The sequence below is a fragment of the Scylla paramamosain genome, chromosome 45, assembly GCF_035594125.1.
Source record: "Scylla paramamosain isolate STU-SP2022 chromosome 45, ASM3559412v1, whole genome shotgun sequence".
NCBI classification, from domain to species: domain Eukaryota; kingdom Metazoa; phylum Arthropoda; class Malacostraca; order Decapoda; family Portunidae; genus Scylla; species Scylla paramamosain.
The window spans coordinates 9,462,752-9,481,355 of NC_087195.1; the positions used below are offsets into that span (position 1 = coordinate 9,462,752).

The 18,604-nt window shown below is 37.2% G+C and overlaps 1 protein-coding gene across 1 annotated transcript in view; it reads right to left on the reverse strand.

The window, feature by feature from the left end:
* The window catches only part of LOC135094347 (uncharacterized), a 113,654-nt gene that overhangs the window by 1,904 nt on the left and 93,146 nt on the right, over positions 1–18,604 (reverse strand). The window contains exon 9 of the mRNA XM_063994379.1: positions 7,955–8,118. Coding sequence (XP_063850449.1) covers positions 7,955–8,118 — 164 coding nt within the window. The remainder of the gene's footprint in view (positions 1–7,954; positions 8,119–18,604) is intronic.

The following is an 18,604-nucleotide window of genomic DNA, read 5'->3' on the forward strand; positions in this document are numbered from 1 at the left end:
TTATTAATGCGGACGACAGTAAAAATTAAGAAATATGTTTGTGCCACTTAGAACTACAAATTGCATAGATCGACTTTCTAGTACATGGACACAATGATTTTAACTGAAATTAGGCAATTTGAGTGTCCTGTAGTGAGTTATGCTGTATATGTAACTAAAATATACATCTGACTGCCCCGCCTTAGTTGAACCTAGACAAGTAGTTGGACAGCCAGTCAGTTCCTACTGCAGTGTCCATACCACTACTCCCATGTACCTGTGGCTTCCTGTATTCCTCTTTCGTGACACCAGAGTAGTTCTGAGAGATATTTGTTTTGGTGTTCGATTACTTTGTCATGTCGCCCGCTACGTGAAAGAGATACTAAAATCGCCACAAAAATAACTATATCCATATATCGCGATGTTACAGAGTATGTGATTTCATACTATATATTACACCCTTATATATATATATATATATATATATATATATATATATATATATATATATATATATATATATATATATATATATATATATATATATATATATATATATATATATATATATATATATATATATATATATATATATATGTTTTTTTTTTTTTTTGTCCAAATCAATAGAGTTTAGACTTGTAATATTCCGTATCTAAAATATTGATAACAGTATTACTAAATAATCACGAAAAACTATTTGTTTTTATCAACTTCTCAAAATTATCCATACAAGATATTTTAAAGTCGATGAAGAATTTCGAAAGTATCATAATAATCAATGTACTATGCATCTTTATGCACATGGTATTTACAATAATAATTTAACTCTTGTCACTTGGGGACATGCAGTAGCGACGACACCTGGGAAATTAGTTCCGAAAACTCCCGTTTAACCGACGCCTCTGAGCGCGAGGGTGAGGTCCTCTCTCTCTTTGTCTCACGGCGTTAGTCTGGCTTTGTATTCAGAAAATAGAGGATGTACAAATAGATGGAACGATAGAGCCAGCACGAAGGGTTGAGGCATATATTTTGAGTAATTTAATGAGATAATCGGGTCTAAGACAATTGGCCGCGGGAAACTACCCGCAGCCCAACTGGCCGCCATACTTAGGTAGGAGTGAGGCGTCTCGAAAACGAATCTTCGTCTTCTAGACTGTCACACTGTTAGTCAGTCCCCAGTCACCCTTCAGCGCAAGAACTTTTAACTTATTAACTGGATTATGCTATGCTAAACGTTACTTTCCGCCATGTAGTTTGATCATTATACAATCATCCCACTGTCTAAATAGTTAACTTGTTCCTAGTCAGTGAAACACAAGAATGTTCTATAATGTTACTGATGTTATGATTCCATACTATGATGCTGATACAGAAAATTATTCTGAATAATTTCTAAAAATTCATCAACTTCTGCGTCACTCAGGTTGGACATCCTCCTGGACACACTCAGGTCAGACTCGCCTAACTCAGCTCGGACCCGACTAGAATCCGAATATAAAGGGAAGTGTTACGGAAAATTACATTTTATTCGTTTCAAACCCCTTGGAGAATGGCATCATAAAATCTGTCACAGCGAGGGAAAGTAAAGTTTACAAGCGATGGATATTTCTATATCTTTGATAGAGTTCGTGCTGATCAAATCACAGAATTCTGGAGATGTGAAAAGAGGCGGCAGTGCAAAGCAAGGGTTCATGTAAAGTGTGGAGAAATTATCAAATTTGTCAATGTTCATTCACATGCAGACGACGCAGCTCAAGAGGAAAAGCAAGAAGCTATCACGAAGTTAAAATCTCGTACTGCTGAAACGGTAGAAGAAACTAATCAAGTTATCAACGAATGTGTAGGAAATCCGAGACAAGCATGTCAAGGAGTCATGCCCACTTACGGTGCTCTACGCACCGTAAGGAGGTCAGAGCATATCCTGCTAATCCTACTAACCTAGAAGACTTGGTATTTGATGGTAATTTTAGAACTTATGAATGAGAAAATTTTCTTCTTGGTGAGGTGACAATGGTGATGCGTCATGCAGAATTATTATATTTGGAAGGCAAAGAAATACAACTTTACTGAAGGAATTAAAAAAAAAAATTTTGTTGATGGAACGTTCAAAATTACACCGCTCCCTTTTTTGTCATTTGTTTGTGTGTTTGTCATCCATGGATGTGTTCATCCAGTCCTATATGCCCTACTTCCAAATAAATTACGTTTCACAAAAATCACAAAATTTATATAAAAGACTGACATCTTTTGGACTTTCTAGACAATACAATAATTATGTAGATTTTGCTTTGAAAGCTAAAATGATCAGTGCCCTGGCATATGTACCAGTGGAATATATGACTGAAACAAATGAAAATATCGCTGATGAGCTACCAGATAAATTACAAGTACTTCTTGATTGGTTTGACGACAACTATGTTGGCAGAAGAAACAGAAGGGGTAATGGCAGATGTGCTCCACTTTTCCCACAGGTAATGTGGAACGTTCATGAACGCTCCATAAATGACGAAGACAGGACAAACAATCACGCAGAAGCTGCTCATCGAAGACTGCAAAATGAATTTGGAATGCAACATACTACTGTTTAGAAATCTATTGATGGTTTGAAAAAAAAAGTCCAACATGGAAGAGACCTATATTACGAGTAGCTGATCGCAGGGCATGAGCTACCTGTCAAGTTGAAGAAATAGAGATAAGCAGATGAAAGAATTAAAGCAATTGTCAGAACATTTGAGAGTCGAAATGTTGTTGAATGAATATCTTAGGGAAATTGCTCATAAAATTTCTGGAATTGCATCTTGTTTTCTTAATCAGTAAATAAACTATGAAATTATTTTTTACCTATAATACTTATTTTTTACCCAAAAAGTACTTCATAAAGAAATTCTAATAATTTTTATAACAATTTTATCGATTTTTGTCAAAAAGAAAAAAAAAGTTGCATATGGCGGCCAGTAGGCCGCGGCCAGGTTTCCGCAGTCATTTGGACTGCTGCCAGTTGTCCCATTCCCGACTGAATCATTAAGAGCTTGTGGTAATTTCAGCAAAGAACGTTTAACTCTGTTGAAATCTTGGAATGAGGAGTGGGCAACTTAAGAGATGTTCTTAATTAGACTTTCTTGGGCTTATATGGCAGGTATTTAAGTATGTTGATTAACTGTTCAAAGGCAAGAATTTTTTTTTTTTTTTTTATGTAAGAGGGACACTGGCCAAGGGCAACAAAAATCGAAATAAAAAAAATATGCCCACTGAAATGCCAGTCCCATAAAAGGGTCAAAGCAGTAGTCAAAAATTGATGGATAAGTCTTTTGAAACCTCCCTCAAGAAGGAATTCAAGTCATAGTAAGGTGGAAATACAGAAGCAGGCAGGGAGTTCTAGTTTACCAGAGACAGGGATGAATGATTGAGAATACTGGTCAACTCTTCCGTTAGAGAGGTGGACAGAATAGGGATGAGAGAAAGAAGAAAGTCTTGTGCAGCGAGGCCGCGAGAGGAGGGGAGGCATGCAGTTAGCAAGATCAGAAGAGCAGTTAGCATGAAAATAGCGGTCGAAGACAGATAGAGATGCAACATTGCGGCGGTGAGAGAGAGGCTGAAGACAGTCAGTTACAGGAGAGGAGTTGATGAGACGAAAAGCTTTTGATTCCACCATGTCTAGAAGAGCAGTATGAGTGGAACCCCCCAAACATGTGAAGCATACTCCATGCATGGACGGATAAGGCCCTTGTAAAGAGTTAGCAGCTGGGAGGGTGAGAAAAACTGGCTGAGACGTCTCAGAACACCTAACTTCATAGAAGCTGTTTTAGCTAGAGATGAGATGTGAAGTTTCCAGTTCAGATTATATGTAAAGGACAGACCGAGGATGTTAGGTGTAGAAGAGGGGGACAGTTGAGTGTCGTTGAAGAAGAAGGGATAGTTCTCTGGAAGGTTGTGTCGAGTTGATAGATGGAGGAATTGAGTTTTTGAGGTATTGAAAAATAACCAAATTTGCTCTGCCCCAATCAGAAATTTTTGAAAGATTAGAAGTCAAGCGTTCTGTGGCTTCCCTGCGTGAAATGTTTACCTCCTGAATGGTTGGACGTCTATGAAAAGACGTAGAAAAGTGCAGGATGGTATCATCAGCGTAGGAGTGGATAGGACAAGAAGTTTGGTTTAGAAGATCATTAATGAATAATAAGTGAGTGGATGACAGGACAGAACCCTCAGGAACACCACTGTTAATAAATTTAGGAGAACAGTGACCGTCTATCACAGCAGCAATAGAACGGTCAGAAAGGAAACGATGAAGTTACAGAGAGAAGGATAGAAGCAGTAGGAGGGTAGTTTGGAAATCAAAGCTTTATGCCAGACTCTATCAAAAGCTTTTGATATGTCCAAGGCAACAAGAAAAGTTTCACCAAAATTTCTAAAAGAGGATGAGCAAGACTCAATAAGAAAAGCCAGAAGATCACCAGTAGAGCGGCCTTAACGGAACCCATACTGGCGATGTGAAGTGATAGATGTTTAAGAATCTTCCTGTTGAGGATAGAATAAAAAACTTTAGATAGGCATGAAATTAAAGCAATAGGACGGTAGTTTGAGGGATTAGAACGGTCACCCTTTTTAGGAACAGGCTGAATGTAGGCAAACTTACAACAAGATAGAAAGGTAGATGTTGACAAACAGAGCTAAAAGAGTTTAACTAGGCAAGGTGCAGGCACAGAGGCACAGTTTCGGAGAACAATAGGAGGGACCCCATCAGGTCCATAAGCCTTCCGAGGGTTTAGGCCAGCAAGTGCATGGAAAACATCATTGCGAAGAATTTTAATAGGTAGCATGAAATACTCAGAGGGTGGAGGAGAGGAAGGAACAAGCCCAGAGTCGTCCAAGGTAGAATTTTTAGCAAAGGTTTGAGCGAAGAGTTCAGCTTTAGAAATAGATGTGATAGCAGTGGTGCCATCTGGTTGAAATAAAGGAGGGAAGGAAGAAGAAGCAAAGTTATTAGAGATATTTTTGGCTAGATGCCAGAAGTCACGCGGGGACTTTCTGTTAATGAAGGAGTTTTTGGCTAGTTGGAGAACAGACTTGGCATGGTTCCGGGCAGAAATATAAAGTGCATGACATTCTGGTGATGGAAGGCTTAAGTACCATTTGTGGGCCACCTCTCTATCATGTATAGCACGAGAACAAGCTATGTTAAACCAAGGTTTGGAAGGTTTAGGTCGAGAAAAGAGTGAGGAATGTACGCCTCCATGCCAGACACTATCACCTCTGTTATGCGCTCAGCACACAAAGACGGGTCTCTGACACGGAAGCAGTAGTCATTCCAAGGAAAATCAGCAAAATACCTCCTGAGGTCCCCCCCAACTAGCAGAGGCAAAACGCCAGAGGCACCTTCACTTCCTAAGGAGAGATTGGAGCGATAGGACAAGATACAGATATGAGATTGTGATCGGAGGAGCCCAACGGAGAAGAAAGGGCGACAGCATAAGCAGAAGAATGAGAGGTCAGGAAAAGGTCAAGAATGTTGGGCATATCTCCAAGACGGTCAAGAATACGAGTAGGGTGTTGCACCAATTGCTCTAGGTCATGGAGGATAGCAAAGTTGAAGGCTAGTTTACCAGGATGGTCAGTGAAGGGAGAGGAAAGCCAAAGCTGGTGGTGAACATTGAAGTCTCCAAGAATGGACATCTCTGAAAAGGGGAAGAGGGTCAGAATGTGCTTCACTTTGGAAGTTAAGTAGTCAAAGAATTTCTTATAGCCAGATGAGTTAGGTGAGAGGTATACAGCACAGATAAATTTAGTTTGACTCTGTAGTCGTAGCCAGATGGTGGAAAACTCGGAAGATTCAAGAGCGTGGGCAGGAGAGCAGGTTAAGTCATTGCGCACATAAACGCAACATCCAGCTTTGGATCGAAAATGAGGATAGAGAAAGTAGGAGGGAACAGAAAAGGGGCCACTGTCAGTTGCCTCAGACACCTGAGTTTCAGTGAGGAAAAGATGAGATTTAGAAGAGGAGTGATGGTGTTCTACAGATTGAAAATTAGATCATAGACCGCGAATGTTGTAGAAGTTAATGAAAAAGTTGAGGGGGGTGTCAAGACACAAAGGGTCGTTGTCAGAAGGGCAGTCCGACCTAGGGACATTTGTTGTCCCCTCCCCAGATGGGGAATCCGAGGCTGGTGTAGGAGTCGCCATGATAATTTTGAAATTTTTGAGTGAAGGGTGTGTGTGTTTCACAAGAAGTTAATTTTACATTTAGGGAGGGAATACGAAAGTCCTAGCGAAAGTATGCCCAGTTATGAGTTGGTAAGTTTTCTATTTGAAAGACTGATAACTGTTTTGCTCTTGTTGACAGCATTATTGGTAGGGATGCCTAAAGTTTCTATTTTTTTTTTTTTTTTATTATTATTAAGTTATTATTAAGTTATTATTAAGTTAAGGTTTTGTTTTTAATCTTGTCCCTATTGTGATATTTCATGATTTTTGTCTTTGTAATTTTAATCTTTTTTTTTTTTTAGCCTAATGATGCCTTCTGTGAAGGTGAAACGTTGTAATAAATGAAGAAGGAAGTCTAGTGTATCCCTGTTTTTTCATCTATAATTCGGAACTTGTTCTAATATATATACGAGTATATTAAGATGAAACGTAAACCTCACAGAGGAAAGAAATAAATATATAACAAAGGATAAAAATGATCAGAGAGTGACCTCCAAGCAAAAGACTGCATGGGCAGACATTGTTCCCCATTTAAATTAACCATGCATACATAAACATCATATGCATAGTACATCTCTCTCTCTCTCTCTCTCTCTCTCTCTCTCTCTCTCTCTCTCTCTCTCTCATATAATATATATATATATATATATATATATATATATATATATATATATATATATATATATATATATATATATATATATATATATATATATATATATATATATATTATATGAGAGAGAGAGAGAGAGAGAGAGAGAGAGAGAGAGAGAGAGAGAGAGAGAGAGAGAGAGAGAGAGAGAGAGAGAGAGAGAGAGATGTACTATGCATATGATGTTTATGTATGCATGGTTAATTTAAATGGGGAACAATGTCTGCCCATGCAGTCTTTTGCTTGGAGGTCACTCTCTGATCATTTTTATCCTTTGTTATATATTTATTTCTTTCCTCTGTGAGGTTTACGTTTCATAGATGCACTAACTTCTTTCACTTCTGAACCGGCTGCCATCCTCTGCATCCATCTTGAGGAGACAAGCGCCATGTTGGCCTGGCAGGAAGAGCTGCGTCAAATTATCGATACGTCCGGAAATTACATATCAGTCTTAATATGATCAGAAATAGTTTAGGATTACTTAGAAATATTCAAGATTAATTCACAACCATAAACTACTACCAAAAGATCGACATCTTGTTATATTTGATTTAAAATACTGGAACTACATTTAGAATAGCCGCTACTTTAGTGGCATTTCTCCTTCTAGGGGCAATTTTCATTTTGAAAGTAAAAGTTGCTTTTAGGAGCAACTTCTAGGAGCAAAGTCGAAGATAAAAGCACTTCTGGGAGTGCTCCTAAGACTACTTCTAGGAGTCTTTATTAATACAGGCCCAGTTCTCGACTTCCTCCACACCTCCTCTTCCCTCCCTAAACCCACCCTCCTTCCCTCCATTTTTCAAATATCAAAGGTAATATTTAAAAGGCAAGAAAGAGTAGATGTGGCTTGTTTTCTCACTTCAGTTAAATTGTCTATGTTTCTATGATTTGCTTAGCCCTAGATGTTAATGACTTAGGAATTATATACACAGGATTAATACTTTAATAACATTTTGAATAGATATATTGTGGGAAAAAATTGTGTACATATCCTTGGTGACTCATTGAAATGGCTTGGCGACCCAACTTTGGGTCGTATCCTAGGGGTTAAGAACCATTAGATTAGAAGGATGCAAGCGAGAGTGAAGGATTAATGAAATAGTTAATAACAATGATATGCCTTACCCCCAGCAAAGACGGAGAAAACACCATAGAAGTCTTTGAGGCCCTGCGCACGTAGTTTGGTGGAAGAAAGATCCTGGATGATGGGTCCGAGACAGTGGGAGCTGTTGTGCATAGTGCGATAAACCAGATGATTCATGAGCCCGCCTTCTAGCAGACGAAGGATACTGAGAGAGGCAGAGATGGAAATTAAATATAACGTATTTCCTTAATATTGATGAACAATATAATGTTCGAAATCATTTTTTATTTATACTTTAATGCAGGACTCATAATTCCAAACATTTCTATTGACCTCAAGAGGAAATATGAGTGTGCATACGTATCAACTAGGACATCCACAATGGTCTGGAAAAAACTCAGACTCACCAACTTACGTAATTTTACGTAAATAGATAAATAGGTAAATAAATAAATAATAAAAATAAAATAAATAAGTAAATAAATAAATAAAATAAAATAAATTGTTATTCTAATAAAAAAAAATCTTTATCGACCTCTCCATTAAAACAGGTGGTGAACACCGGCAACTCAGACCATTGCGAACGCCCCAGTTATACATTACAAGATAAGTAACAAATGCCAGTCTCTCTCTCTCTCTCTCTCTCTCTCTCTCTCTCTCTCTCTCTCTACAGACACACACACACACACACACACACACACACTTTTTTTTTTTTTTGTCAAAGCGTTCTGCCTGTTGGACATCTTGGATAAGTCTTAGCCATTCCATGTTCTGTAATTGGTAGCATAGGAGTGAAAGACATAGATTAAAAGGGAATCTGATAACTATATTTAAGTTGTATAATTATATAACAAGGGTGGCATAAATAAACACCTCAGTGGTAGAAGAATAAAATAGACAGACTATTTAGGTTTTTTAATGGAGTCTCATTTAAGAGCTTTAAAAGAAAATTCAAGAAATTTATGGATGGGGGTAATAAGTGGAGAAGAGTGTTTTACACAAGTCCTGAAGGCTTTGCAGCTTCCCTTATCATCAACTTGAGACGTCACTGGATGATGCTGCAGTATGTGTCGTAATTTGCCTTTCATTAACTTATGTTCTGAAAACAATACACACCATTATGAGTGTAAATATCCATTATATGATTTACATGTACGGTACGCATCATTTATAGGTCCCTGTAACGCCTATTTGACATAAATAGCTGCTTCTACATTATTCTAAGTTTGTAATGTAATTTTATTCTTTAACACACACACACACACACACACACACACACACACACACACACACACACACACACACACCAGACAGACAGACACACACACATACTTGAAAGTGGACCTTACGGAAAGTATAGGAAAATTAACCGTATGATCAAAGTATGAGAGAATATTTTATAGATACTCGAAAATGAACCTTATTGGAAGTTATAGGAAAATGAACTGTATGATCGAAGTATTGAAGTATTGAAACAATTTTCGTAGTTTTTCGTTGGAAGTCGTATATGATCATCTTAGTGTAAATATATGCAAATAATGCAAATAAAGTAAAAACTAAAAAAAAAAAAAATAAATAAATAAATAAATAAAACGTTCCCATGAAACCACAAAAGCCAGTCTTATAGATCACGGACGCAACAAGATCGTGCAACGTAGAAGCACGACACTGGTGGCAGCGGTGGGATTTATATTGCAAAAAATTGTTGCAAAGATAATATTGCATGCAGACATTGCAAAGATATATATTATCAGATTGATATTGGAAAATTTAGGATATGGCAAGAATAGGATGTGGCGAAAGTGACATGAGTTGTAATGATTTGTTGCAGTGGAGGTTGCACTTACTTGTTGAGTCGTCTGCGAAATTTAGTGTTATACTGAAATAATTAGTGAGAAATTTTGAATACAAAAGAAAAATTCATGATAAAAATCAGTTAAGTTATTCATTCTGCATCTGTGTTGCTTGCAAATTGTCATCGATACAAGTTCTCATTCCCATATACTTTATGGTTAACTTACTTGACAGCTTAAACCATCCTGCTCCGATTAAAAAAAAAAAAAAAAGCGTCTAGAAATATGTTTGGAGAGTTATATTGCTGATGTGATAAGGGAATTATTGCCTCTTGTAATGGTCATCAGTTACTTGTTTCACCAGCGGCATACAAACAAACTGGTGAAGCAGAACCATACAAGGAAACACACATTTCAAGACAATAAAAATGTGCAGCATGTCATAGGTGTTGTCATCGTAATTGGTATAAAATTGGGAATAGAGTTGACTTCTAGACGGTAGTGATACATTAGTAGTTACTTGTAGATTGAGCCACGGCAGGGAATACATGTGCTAGAGAGCTGTACAGGAGAAGATGGTAAGGATAAAATTTCATTATAAAACACCTTATCCTACAAATGGCAGATTCTGTTTGATGCCGAAAAATTAGTTGTTCAGAGACGTAAAGGAGACGATTTTATTAAGCAGAAATTTACAGAGAGAAGCAAGTGCGGGAAGGCGATAAATTTAATGGAGGCCGAAAAATGAACAGTAGCTTTGATACAGAAGCGTGTGACTGAAATAATGTTGAAAATTTCTGAAGGATGATGCAAGCTTGTATCATCATGATTAAAAAAAACGCTAGAAAAGAGTTGTCCTCACAGGCGATGTGAGTACTTGATTTGGGGAAATTGATGGTATATGAAAATTACCGTTGCTTGATATTTAGAAAATCGATAGTGGCAATGGTTACTGAAGGATGTAATGCAAGAAATATGTGAATTATATAGGTTAACGAGAGTTATGTTGAAACCCGCAATAAACGTGTAAACGTATATGTGATCTCCAGGCCTAAATAAGCCATAAGTAGACTGAGTTGATAAGGCGACTAGAAATAAAAGAAAATGTTAGGAGTGAGGGCAGAAGATCTTTTTTTTTTTTTTTTAAGTCAAGCATTAAGAAAACGCTCAGCCATGTAGTAAGAAAGATAAAGGGGGAGAATTAGGATATTGAGGTTGATGTAAAATATTGTTAGAGGTCATCAAGTAGGATAACACGGTTGGAACAGTGCTAGCTCATGCAACAGAAGGGTTGTTGGCTAGACCCCGACTCAGTAACGAAATGCGAGTCTGATGAGATAGTTCAAGTTACCACTACAGCTTCTACTTGTGTTATTAGATAAATTTAAAAAAATTGTTGGTAAATTGAGTAAAGAGAAGAATTTAATTGTTGGTAAACTGAGTAAAGAGGAGAATTCAAGCATATGGTAAAAAAAAAAAAAAAAGTATGGAAAGGCGAATAGATGTTAATCATGTGAAATCATAAAAGTATTTTCAGAAAAGTGGTAAACAACAAGTGACTGTATTAAAAGATGATAGCATGCTGATCTACCTTCTTGTAAATTACGATGTGATGTGTGATAAAAAAAAAAATGTTTAAATGATATAACGAGGGGAGCAATAGGCTTTCAAAATAATAAAGAGATAATGATGAAGACGTCTTAAAAGCTAACGTAAGCGTGAGTTCACAGTGTGAGAATTAGATTCCAATAAATGGCGAGAATTGTTTATGTTAGAGTAGTTGAGAGTGAGGCATTGGAACAACTTTTTGCAGCTTATGTAGCTCGCACTCCAAAATAAATACACAATAAATTCGGCGATAAAGACTTGAGGATTATGAAGTTTTTTTTTTTTTTTTTTTTTTATGTAGCAGGGACATTGGCCTAGGGGAACAAAAAAAAAAAAAAAAAAAAGCCTACTGAGATGCCAGTCCCAGGAAATGGTTAAAAAATTGAAGGATAAATGTCTTCAAACCTCCCTTTTGAAGGAATTCAAGTCATAGGAAGGTGGAAATACAGAAGCAGGCAGGGAGTTCCAGAGTTTACCAGAGAAAGGGATGAATTGAGGATGGATTGAGAATATTGGTTAAGTCTTGCATTAGAGAGGTGGGCAGAATAGGGGTGAGAGAAAGAAGAAAGTCCTCGGCGGCGAGGCCGCGGGAGGAGGGGAGGCATGCAGTTAGCAAGATCAGAAGAGTAGTTAGCATGAAAATAGCGGTAGAAGACAGCTAGAGATGCAACATTGCGGCGATGAGAGAGAGGCTGAAGACAGTCAGTTAGAGGAGAGAAGCTGATGAGCCGAAAAGCTTTTGAATCCACCCTGTCTAGAAGAGCGGTATGAGTGGAACCCCTCCCTGACATGTGAAGCATACTTCATAATTATGTGGACGGATAAGGCCCTTGTATAGAGATAGCAGCCTGGAGTGGCGGAGACGTCTCAAAACGCCAAACTACACAGAAGCTACTTTAACTAGAGATAAGATGTGAAGTTTCAAGCTCAGATTATATGTAAAGGACAGACCGAGGATGTTCAGTGTAGAAGAGGGGGACAGTTGAGTGTCAATGAGGAAGAGGGGATAATTGTCTGGAAGGTTGTGTCGAGTTGATTGATGGAGGAATTGAATTTTTGAGGCATCGAACAATACCAAGTTTGCTCTGCCCCAATCAGAAATTTTAGAAAGATCAGAAGTCAGGCGTTCTCTGGCTTCCCTGCGTGATATGTTTACTTTCTGAAGTGTTGGACGTCTATGAAAAGACGTGGAAAAGTGCAGGGTGGTATCATCAGCGTAGGAGTGGATAGGACAAGAAGTTTGGTTTACAAAGTCATTGATGAATAATAAGAAAAGAGCGGATGACAGGACAGAACCCTGAGGAACACCACTGTTAATAGATTTAGGAGAACAGTGGCCGTCTACCACAGCAGCAATAGAACGGTCAGAAAGGAAACTTAAGATGAAGTTACACAGAGAAGGATAGAAGCCGTAGGAGGGTAGTTTGGAAATCAAAGCTTTGTGCCAGAGTCTTTGAAAAGCTTTTGATATGTCCAAGGCAACAAGAAAAGTTTCACCAAAATCTCTAAAAGAGGATGACCAAGACTCAGTAATGAAAGCCAGAAGATCACCAGTCGAGCGGCCTTGACGGAACCCATACTGGCGATCAGATAGAAGGCTGTGAAGTGATAAATGTTTAAGAATCTTCCTGTTGAGAATAGATTAAAAAACTTTAGATAAGCAGGAAATTAAAGCAATAGGACGGTAGTTTGAAGGATTAGAACGGTCACCCTTTTTAGGAACAGGTTACATGTAGACAAACTTTCAGCAAGAAGGAAAGGTAGATGTTGACAGAGTTGAAAGAGTTTGACTAGGCAAGGTGCAAGCACGGAGGCACAGTTTCGGAGAACAACAGGACGGACCCCATCAGGTCCATAAGCCTTCCAAAGGGTTTAGGTCAGCGAAGGCATAGAAAACATCATTGCAAAGAATTTTAATAGGTAGTATGAAGTAGTCAGAGGGTGGAGGAGAGGGAGGAACAAGCCCAGAATCGTCCAAGGTAGAAGAGTTTTTAGCAAAGGTTTGAGCGAAGAGTTCAGCTTTAGAGATAGATGTGATAGTAGTGGTGCCATCTGGTTGAAATAAAGGAGGGAAAGAAGAAGAAGCAAAGCTATTGGAGATATTTTTGGGCAGAAGCCAGAAGTCACGAGGGGAGTTAGATCTTTAAATATTTTGTCACTTTCTATTAATGAAGGAGTTTTTGGCTAGTTGGAGAAAAGACTTGGCATGGTTCTGGGCAGAAATATAAAGTGCATGAGGTTCTAAGGCTTCAGTACCTTTTGTGGGCCACCTCTATCATGTATGCACGGGAACAGGCTGTGTTAAACCAGGGTTTGGAAGGTCTAAGTCGAGAAAAAGAGTGAGAAATGTACGCCTCCATGCCAGACACTATCACCTCTGTTATGCGCTAGGCACACAAAGGCAGGTCTCTGACACGGAAGCCGTAGTCATTCCAAGGAAATTCAGCAAAATACCTCCTCGGCCCCCAACCCCCCAACTAGCAGAGGCAAAATGCCAGAGGTACCTCCGCTTAGCGGGATCCTGAGGAGGGACTGGAGCGATAGGACAAGATACAGGTATAAGATTGTGATCGGAGGAACGCAACGGAGAAAAGAGGGTGACAGCATAGGCAGAAGGATTTGAGGTCAGGAAAAAGGTCAAGAATGTTGGGCGTATCTCCAAGATGGTCAGGAATACGAATAGGGTGTTGCACCAATTGCTCTAGATCTTGGAGGATAGCAAAGATGAAAGCTAGTTCACCGGGATGGTCAGGGAAGGGAGAGGAAAGCCAAAGCTGGTGGTGAACATTGAAGTCTCCAAGAATGGAGATCTCTGCAAAAGGGAAGAGATTATGGAAGGGCATCTTGATAAGTTAAGACATTGGTCAGAGTCCTAGATAATTTAATACTATAATGATGCTCTACAAAATTCGTGTTGTTTGATAAACTGAAAACAGAAGTGTGTGAATAATGTAAGAGCATAATGCTGAAGCAGACTAGTGCACGAATGAGAAAGCCCTCTCCTTCCTTGCTATTAATAACAATTTCAATAAATAGAATGCTGTGTTGGGTAACAAGTTGTTTTCACGAAGCTAGAGACTCCTTTAGTGGGTAGTGTCTACATTTAGATGGAAAATGTAGTACATCAAAATGACAATGATGGCTGAAGCTGACATCAAGGTGAAGTACATTCTCGGGCAAAAAAAAATACGTGATATTGTAGCAAGATTATCATATATGGATGAGCATTAATAATGGAATATGATGGAAAGATTTGACATGAAATTCAAAGAAAAAATAGACTGATGTATGATATATATGAAAATAATTATTGAAAAATATAGATTAATGCATGATATATATGGAAAAAAAAGGCTATTGAAAATAGACTGATGCATGGTGTATAGATGAAAAGGATTATTGAGAAATATGGACTGATGTATAAAGAAATAGTGAGATGAATAAATTATAAATAATGTGAGTATGAAAATATACACTGATGCATGAAGATATGGAGAAATGAATATATATATATATATATATATATATATATATATATATATATATATATATATATATATATATATATATATATATATATATATATATATATATATATATATATATATATATATATATAATGTAAAATGAGTATATTAAGAATGTAAATTGGTGCATGAAAATATAGTGAGATGAATATACGGTGAAATGAGAATATTGAGAATATAGATTGATGTATATAGTTAAGTGAGTATAATGAGAATATAGATTGATGTATAAAGATATAGTGAAATGAGCATGATGAGAATATAGATTGATATATAAAGATATAGTGAAATGAGTATATTGAGAATATAAACTGATGTATAAAGATATAGTGAAAAGTAGTATATTGAGGATACAAATTGATGCATGAAGCAAAAATGAAATGAGTATCTTGATAACTATGAGTATAATGAAATATGGTTTGGTGCATGAAGAAATGGTGAAATGTGAATATTGATGATTGTGAGTGTATTGAAATATATATTGATGCATGAAGAAATATTGATAATTATGAATATTGTTTGTTTAAATATAGAGTGATGAATGAAATTACCAATATACTCATTGAAATGAGTATATTGGTAATTGTGAGTATACTGAAATAGTGAAGAAAGAGTAAAATGAGTATAACAATAGCTGTGAGCATAATGAAATAGTGGAGAAAGAGTAAAATATTGGTAATTGCAAGTATACTGAAATAGTAAAGAAAGAGTAAAATGAGTATAATGGTAATTGCGACTACCCTGAAATATAAATTGATGCATGCATGAAGTGATGAAGGAAGTATATTGGTAATTACGTGTATAGTGAAATATCGATCAATGCATGAAGATATGGTGAAATGAGTAGACTGGGAAATGTTGAAGTTAAAGTACAAAAAAGAAATATATGAATGACTGGTTGAAGAAAAAAGAAAGTATATGGTGGAGATGTGAGATGTATAATGGAAAGAGAAAAAAAAAATCTGTTGAACAACAAAATGTAATACGGTATGTAGTTGACCGAATGATATTTTGAAACCAATGAAATTATTATACGTAGAGAACTGTGCAAGACAGATCGATGAAGATATATTGAAATTACTATTAAGAATAATCGATATGTAATCGATATATAGAACTGAAGTTGAGAAGGATATGAGGTGAGGATAAAAAATATAAAATACTGAAGAGGATAATTATGATAATCAAATATGAGGTACGTAAAAAATGCATATGTGGCTTACCGAAGTAATTAACTTAATGGTGAGTATGCACAAGTTGAGTTAAATAAAGTTGAATGTTGCGAAATATAACTGCATTACATAGTTCTCTGAAATTTACGCGTCACATTATGATAAATGACCCTTGTATACGGCCAGCTTGTACCTAGCGAACTTGCACAGTTCCTGCAGGCCTAGGGGCCTAGGTAGCCTATAAGTTATTCCATCTAGGTGTCATTTTTTGTTCAGAGAGGAAAGGAGAAAGAAGAAAGGATTTTTTTTTTTTTTTTAAGGGGAAAGGAAATCCTGACTGGGGATCAGTCGATTCAGAAGGATGGAGGACGGCCCAGATGCTTTGTTTCGACAAGTACCTAGATATGGAAAAGCTTGAGCGAATACATTCTCAAAGATTTGTAATTACGTAGAAGTGGCCCACAAAGAGCAAAGAAAAAAATCAATGTAACCATAAAGAAAAAAGAAAAAATATTGTAAACACAAAGAACAAAAAATGCATTGTAATGACAAAGAACAAGGAAAAATGTATTGTAACCACAAAGAACAGAAAAAAAATATATTGAAACCACAACGAACAAAGAAAAAAAATGTAATGTAACCATAAAGATCAAAGAAAAAATGTATTGTGATGACAAAGAACAAGGAAAAATGTATCGTAACCACAAATAACAGAGAAAAAAATATATTGTAACCACGAAGAAAAGAAAATATTAAAACCATAAAGAGAAATCAAAACCACAAAGAAAATAAAATATTAAAGCCGAAAAGAAAAGAAAACATGAAGGCCACAAAGAAAATAAAACAGCAAAGCCACAGACAATCTATTGAAAATGCAAAAGAAAAGTTGATTGCATGCCACAAAGAAAAAAATAATAAATATATAACTGTGGAGTTGGGGGAACTGAGATGTTACAAATAAACGCAGTACACGAATACATGGCACACTATATTGTGAATAATGTGGAAGTATAAAGATTCACATGAAAAATAATTAAATGTATCCTCGACAGTTCTTTATATTGCATGAGAAAAGGAAGTTTAATACAATGATTTCGTCAGGAGATGACTACTAAACGAGTGAAAGAGTCTACAATAGATGTTATATTGCTTGGTAGCCAAGGATGAACAGACAACGATCAGTGGGATAGTGTGAAGATAAGGTATGTTAGCACAAGGGATATCAAACACTACCTACAGATTAAATACAAAAATCTAAAGAACTCACACCACTACACAGAGAAATGATTGTTACAGAAGAGCTTGAAGGTGAAACAAGGGAAACTAAATTGCTGAAGAACATTACGGATAGCGATATAGAAGATAATTCAATGAAGATGATCATGATGAAAAGAATGATTAGTCAGACGAAAAAATTAACATATTTAAAAGCTGACATCTTGCTCACCAAGTTGTGAGCAAGATGTCATGATTATTTTTTTTTTTTTTTTATGTAGGAAGGACACTGGCCAAGGGCAACAAAAATCTAATAAAAAAAAAATACCCACTGAAATGCCATTCCTATAAAAGGGTCAAAGCAGTGGTCAAAAAATTGATGGATAAGTGTCTTGAAACCTCCCTCTTGAAGGAATTCAAGTCATAGGAAGGTGGAAATACAGAAGCAGGCAGGGAGTTCCAGAGTTTACCAGAGAAAGGGATGAATGACTGAGAATACTGGTTAGCTCTTGCGTTAGAGAGGTGGACAGAATAGAGGTGAGAGAAAGAAGAAAGTCTTGTGCAGCGAGGCCGCGGAAGGAGGGGAGGCATGCAGTTAGCAAGATCAGAAGAGCAGTTAGCATGAAAATAGCGGTAGAAGACAGCTAGATATGCAATATTGCGGCGGTGAGAGAGAGGCTGAAGACAGTTAGAGGAGAGGAGTCGATGAGACGAAAAGCTTTTGATTCCACCCTGTTTAGAAGAGCAGTATGAGTGGAACCCCCCCAGACATGTGAAGCATACTCCATACATGGACGGATAACGCCCTTGTACAGAGTTAGCAGCTGGGGGTGTGAGAAAAACTGGCGGAGACGTCTCAGAACACCTAACTTCATAGAAGCTGTTTTACCTAGAGATGAGATGTGAAGTTTCCACTTCAGATTATAAGTAAAGGACAGACCGAGGATGTTCAGTGTAGAAGAGGGGGACAGTTGAGTGTCATTGCAGAAGAGGGGATAGTTGTCTGGAAGGTTGTGTCGAGTTGATAGATGGAGTAATTGAGTTTTTGAGGCATTGAACAATACCAAGTTTACTCTGCCCCAATCAGAAATTTTAGAAAAGATCAGAAGTCACGCGTTATGTGGTTTCCCTGCGTGATATGTTTACCTCCTGAAGGGTTGGACGTCTATGAAAAGACGTGGAAAAATGAAGGGTGGTTTCATCAGCGTAGGAGTGGACAGGACAAGAAGTTTGGTTTAGAAGATCATTAATGAATAATAAGAAGAGAGTGGGTGACAGGACAGAACCCTGAGGAACACCACTGTTAATAGATTTAGGAGAAGAACAGTGACCGTCTACCACAGCAGCAATAGAACGGTCAGAAAGGAAAGATGAAG